General features: G+C 49.1%; 1 protein-coding gene across 1 annotated transcript; it reads right to left on the bottom strand.

Annotated features, from left to right (window-relative positions):
* CD14 (CD14 molecule) lies at window positions 1-1,983 on the bottom strand. Its single transcript, XM_004686532.2, has 2 exons — window positions 1,871-1,983; window positions 1-1,783 (listed from the first exon to the last, which is right to left on the bottom strand). Exons 1-2 carry the CDS (start codon window positions 1,877-1,879, stop codon window positions 647-649), a joined length of 1,146 nt encoding a protein of 381 aa, XP_004686589.1. The 5' UTR covers window positions 1,880-1,983; the 3' UTR covers window positions 1-646.
* Between the last annotated feature and the right edge of the window lie 3,916 nt (window positions 1,984-5,899).

Genomic DNA, 5,899 nt, shown 5'->3' on the forward strand with positions numbered 1-5,899 from the left:
ACACTGCTGAGGGGAGCAGCAGGCGGGACAGGAGAGGTCTGCTGTGCCCCGCGGGTCAGCTCCCTGGCGGGGGTTGACTTAACTTGATGGGTTGGTGGCACAGACATTTTTTATATATAATATAATAGTTTGTTTTTACATCATTCCCCCCCCCCCCATCTCAATTGTAATCCCCGTGGGTTTCCCATCACCGAGATAGCACTGACACTTTTAACCCCACGGAGGCCCTCCTTTAACTTTTGAATAAAGATGGGACAAAAGGTTGGTTGGTTGATGAAGTAAAGCAGTTTAGCTTACTTGGCAATTCTGGGCCTCAAGCTGATAAGGAGGCGCCCGTGACCTTGACTAAGGTCTGGCTGTCTCCATCCCCGTACATGGGCACAGACCCAAAACCCCCAGCTTATAGGTTCTTTTTGTAAATAATTTTTGATACTTCCCACCCGCCTAGCCGGGGCCTGGCCAATGGGCGCAAGCCACGGTACCCCCCTTTGTTACAGTATATAAGCTTGATGTTGAAAATAAAGACAGGGACTTTCCTGGTGAACAGACTCACGGTGTCCGTCCTTTTTTCCTTTCAGTTGAGACATTCTGACGAGGCTTGTCCAGAGTCAGAACACCGAGTCAACTCATTCTTCTTGATTGTGCCTTAGAAGAAGACCCTCCCCGCAGGTAGCAGCGCCAGAGCTCCTGACAACCCTGCGGTCAGGGCCCAGCGCACACCGGCTGAGACCTTGGCTGAGTTCTTTAGGTCTTCTTGCTGTGTGAGGGCTTCAGGATCCAGATAGGGATTCCCGTCCAGTAGCAGGTTACTCACCTTGGGCAGTTCGCGCTGGCTGGGCGCGCGGTTCAGCCTATTGCAGCGGAGATCCAGCACGCTGAGCTGGGCCGGCAGTCCCTTGGGCACCTGCTCCAGCCCGGCGAAGGAGAGGTTGAGAGAGGTCAGAGTGCTGGGCCAGGTGCACGCGGGAGCGGCCGGGACCGTGGTCCGCAGCGCGTTGTGGCTGAGGTCTAGGTGCTGAGGTTGCACACCCGCCGCCGCTAGCGCTGTGCACACGCCGCTGGGCGTCTCCAGGCCCGCGTTGCGCAGGCCTAGGTCCTGGAGCGCCGGGAACTTGTGCGGACACAGAGTCTCAATCAGTCCTCGTTCCCCCAGTCCAGGACTGTCAGACAGATCTAGGTTGGTGAGGGTCGGGAAGGCGCCGAGCTGTGCGCAGGAGAAGGCGGGCGAGTGTGCTTGTGCAATGCGCAGTACCTTGAGGCCCGGCTTGAGCCACTGCTGCAGGTGCGCGAGCCAGTCACCCCCGGGCGCCCACGATACGTTTCGCAGACGGAGGGTGGAGAGCGCTGGCCCACGGTTTTCCAGAACCGGCGGTGGCAGGTTCCCGGTTATCTCCAGGTCCTCCAGCGTCAGTTCCTGGAGGCGGGAGAACCCGAGCGCACGCAGGACCCTGACCATGATCAGACCAGGAACCCGCGCGGCGCCCACCGTGAGCCGCCGCAAGCGCAGCGCCCTGAGCGTGTTCACATACTGCTGCGGGTCGATGTCGGCGTGCTTCAGGAATTCTTTCAGGTCGCGGCCACCGCCACGGATCTCCACCTCGGACGCACCCAGACACTGGAGAGCGCTGGACCATTCGGGGTCCGGGCCCGTGAAGTTGCAGAAGCAGCGGACAATATCATCATCTACTTCGCAGGGCTCCGGTGTGGCCTCAGGTGTGGGCTCAGAGGCGTGCAGCAGTCCGGGGGGCAGCAGCAGCAGCAGCAGCAGGTGGATACCAGGCGCCTGGGGAGACAGAGGAGGTCAGGTTGATCCCAGACTCTCTCTGGGGTTCTTTTACTAACCTCCTGAGCCCCAAGGCCACACACTCACCATGATCATCAGGTCCTCAGACCCTCTGCTTCCAGGTGAGCTCAGCGGAGGGGTTGGCTTTTTTTTTTACACGGCAGAGCTTGCTGGCTTCCAGGCTTCACACAAGTGTCTGACTCTTTGGCAGCATCTGAGAGTTTATGTAATTCTGGGATGTCACTGTTGCCTTCTGTGTGAACCCGGGTCACTCCCCACTTCTCTTCCTCTTTTGCTCTCTTTCAGGGAAATTTTGCAACGGAGCACTTTGCCTGGAGAGGGGTGGTTAACAAGAATAATGCTTGGGTTCAGCCCCTGCCCTAGGCAGTGCCCCGATGAGCACTGCCCTCTGGTGGGTGTGATCAGCGCCTCTGGCCAAGACCTTGCATTCCCTGCCAAGATTTCTTGGACTCAACCCTGTTAGCTTCCTTGACTTTTCCCTAGTTCATGGTAGTTACTGTTAACCTATTACTACCCTAGCCCTAAACAACCTCAGGTATTTAAGTGATAATTTTGTGGGGAAGATTTCGAATTTCATCTACTTTCCTCAATTTTGACAGTTTCAAGGGAAGGAAGCTGATCTGGAAGATAAATCCCCTCCCCCCCCTTTTTTTTTATTATTTGCTGATTGTTGTTTAAATTTACAGAAAAAATAACTTTCTTCAAAATAGAGGTGTTTACCGGTGAGAATGGCACATCTTCAAGCAACTAGCAACAACAAATATTGGCGAGGATATGGAGAAAAAGGAACACTCCTGCATTGCTCGTGGGAATACAAATGAGTACAACCACTTTGGAAAACTGTTTGGAGGTTTCTCAAACTGCTAAAAATGGAGCTTCCATACGACCCAGCAATCCCACTCCTAGGTATCTACCCAAAAGACATAAAAACACTGATTCAAAAAGATACCTGCACCCCCGTGTTTATTGCTACTTTATTTACAATTGGAAAGACATGAAAGCAACCCAAATGCCCAAAAGCAGATGACTGAGTTAAAAAGATGTGGTATATATTACTCTTGCAATCAAAAAAGATAAACACATGCCTTTTGCAGCAACATGGATGGAGCCGGAAAAGATCATGCTTAGTGAAAAAGCCAGAAAGAAAAGGAAAAATACCCATATGGTTTCACTAATAGCAGGAGTATAAAAGACCAGGCGAGAAAATAATAATAATGAACAACTATATACCAGAAACATTTTATGGGGGTGGAGTGAGGAATGGGATCAAAAACAGTTGGGGGAGGGAAGTGCACTGGACTATGGTGATGGCACACGGGTGATTTGGTGATGGGAAGCCCACAGGGATTACAACTGAGATGGGAAAAGGCACAAAATGTAAAAACAAACTATTATATTTTTAAAAAAAATAGAGGTGTTTAACAGAGACACAGTGACTAAGTTGCTCCAACTCACAGTTTCCATTCTTCATGGTGCCCTTGAGAAGCAGGGTGTTTCTAAATCTGTCTTCTCTGCACACACTGTTCTTATCTCAGGCACAATTCCTGTATCCTAGGAAGGAGAGACAACACCTAGGACAATTTCTGTAGTAACTTATCTGTTTGCCAAGCAATTAGAGCAAATGCCCCTGGAACTTCCCCTTTCCCAGTAGGTGGAGGAGTTGAACTTCAACAACAGACTTTACAGTGCTCCATCTCTGGGCTTCTGGAGAAAGTACGACATGAGAAACATTTGAGTTTTCACTTCCCCTATTTTCCAGAAGATGTTGCATCTGTTCACAACCCACATGTGCTTTCATCAGCCCACACTGCTCTCCTGTGTGCTTTTTTGGGCATGCCCAGAGGCCAGGGCTGCTCCTGGAGCATCCCTGGAGATCAAAGTGTGAGTATAGCTCAGTGTTAACACACTGACTTTGCAGCTGGTAACCAGGTATGGAACCCCAGTTCTACACTGCGGTCATGAGACACAGGCAGGTATGGAAGCTTCTGATTTCTGGGCTCCTACTTTCTAAAATGGAGATATTGAGAATACATGTCTCTGACTAGACTTGTAGTGTTATCTTCTTTCTCAGAGGCTCTGCATCCCAATGATTCAGGCCACGGAAGAATCTGTCTGGCCCCTCAGCTCATCCCATTCTAACAGGAGGATCCCCAGGAAAAGGGAAGTTCCAGGGTCTCTGCCCTAAAGGAGAAAGGGTGGAGCTGAGCGGGGTGGAGGGGAAGCTGGAGAGAAAACTGAAAAGGAAGGAAGAAGGATGAAAAGCAAGAAAGGAGACCTGGAAGAGGTAAAGAGATTTACACATGGACCTGAAGAAGCTGTGGTTGTTTCTCAGCCCTGGGCTTGTACCCAGGACTTGGGGGCCATGGAAGTGAGAGGAACTGAGACCAAGAATGACTTGGAGAACAGAAAAGGCTGAGACACGGGACAGTGATTTTAAACAATATAGAAATAGAAGGAACAAAACAGGTCCCAGGAAAATAGAAGTGTTTTTACTGAAATGTTGCTGAGCTAGCCACTATCTAGAGTAAGATCCAGTTACAGGATAATTAGGGAGCAGAAAAACAACCACAATGACTGCTGAGGGGAGCAGCGGGCAAGTCAGGAGAGGTCTGCTGCACTGTGTGGGTCAGCTCCCTGGGCAGGATCGAACTCATGCTGAAGCGACTGTGGCCAGCTTCCTAATGCTGCGCTTTAACGCCTTGTGCCACCAGGAAGGGCCCCTAAAGAAATAATTCTTAAAAAGAAAGAAAGAAAGAAAGAAGGGGCCCCAATACAGGCTGTATTCTCATTCATGACCTGATGTATAGCAGCTGCTCAATAAATGGTCAATAAATGGCTCACCAGGGGCTGGCTGGCTGGTGGATCCCAAGAGATGTACAGAACAAGATGATGTCTTCAGATATTTAACTAAATGTTTTCTGGAAGAGATTGAAGACTTCAATGGCTGACTTTTAAAAAAGATTTACTAATGCATACAAGAACTGGGGTGCAAGCCAGATGTGGGGTGGTTGAGAGGATTCACCATAGAAAGTGGGGAGCAGAACAGGCAGATCTACTGAAATACACTGCTGAGGGGAGCAGTGGGTGAGATAGGAGAGGTCTGCTGTGCCATGTAGGTCAGCTCCATATGGGTCAGCTCCCTGGCTGGCTGGGATGGAATTTGTGCTACAGTGGCTGTCAATAGCTTCATAGCACTGTCTTTAACCCCTGACTGCAAGGGAGGATCCTTCATTGATTGATTTAAAGAAGAAGAATTGATTTCTAGAATCCTTCCTATTTTTACAAGGTAGATTGAGGGACACCCCAGAACCCCCAAATCTGCCTATTCTAAATAGGTTCTGCCATCAACTGCATCAAAACAAAACATACTCTAGTGCATTAGACCTTTTTTAATATATATACATATATATATATTTTTTTACATCCTTCATTTTGTACAATTTTTAATCTCAGCATAAGACCTTTAATGAAAAGGAACTTTAATAAAATTAGTGTGTAAAAAAGACAAGACAAAGAATAAAGCTTTAAAAAATAAAAAAAAAGAATAGAACTTTGAAATCAAGCACCCAACGTTCCCATCCTCTCATGGACAAATGCCCAGTCAAACATGGTGGTCCAAAGTAGGGCCAGTGAGGCCCAAAACCTTGCCACAAGTCTAAGGCACCTCTGGCAGGGGGACTCATACAGGAAAGGTGCAGAAGGGCTCAGGCAAGTGTGAGGGGAAAAGAGCAAAATCAAAAATCAGGATAGACATTGTCTTTGTTAACCTTCCCATGAGTCTCTTACCCATGTTTCTTTCAGGTGTCTCCTTCTATGTCCCCAAGTCCTTGGTGCAAGTCCAAGGTTGAGAAGCAAGTACAGCTTCTGCACATGTGTCTCTGGCCCATTTGCCTCCTCCAGTCTCCTTCTGTTCTCCATCCTTCTTCCTTTCTTCACCCACTCCCCTCTCCAGCTTTCCCTTCTACCTGCACAGCTCCAACCTTCCTTGGTTAGGGCAGGGAACCTGGAATCTCCCCTTTCCCTGGGGATCCCCCGATTACTCTGACCTGTAAAGTCCACTATGATTTAACTTTTACCTACCTTTCATCCTATCAG

The sequence above is a fragment of the Condylura cristata genome, unplaced genomic scaffold, assembly GCF_000260355.1.
Source record: "Condylura cristata isolate star-nosed mole 26May11 unplaced genomic scaffold, ConCri1.0 scaffold00021, whole genome shotgun sequence".
In the NCBI taxonomy this organism is placed as follows: Eukaryota; Metazoa; Chordata; class Mammalia; order Eulipotyphla; family Talpidae; genus Condylura; species Condylura cristata.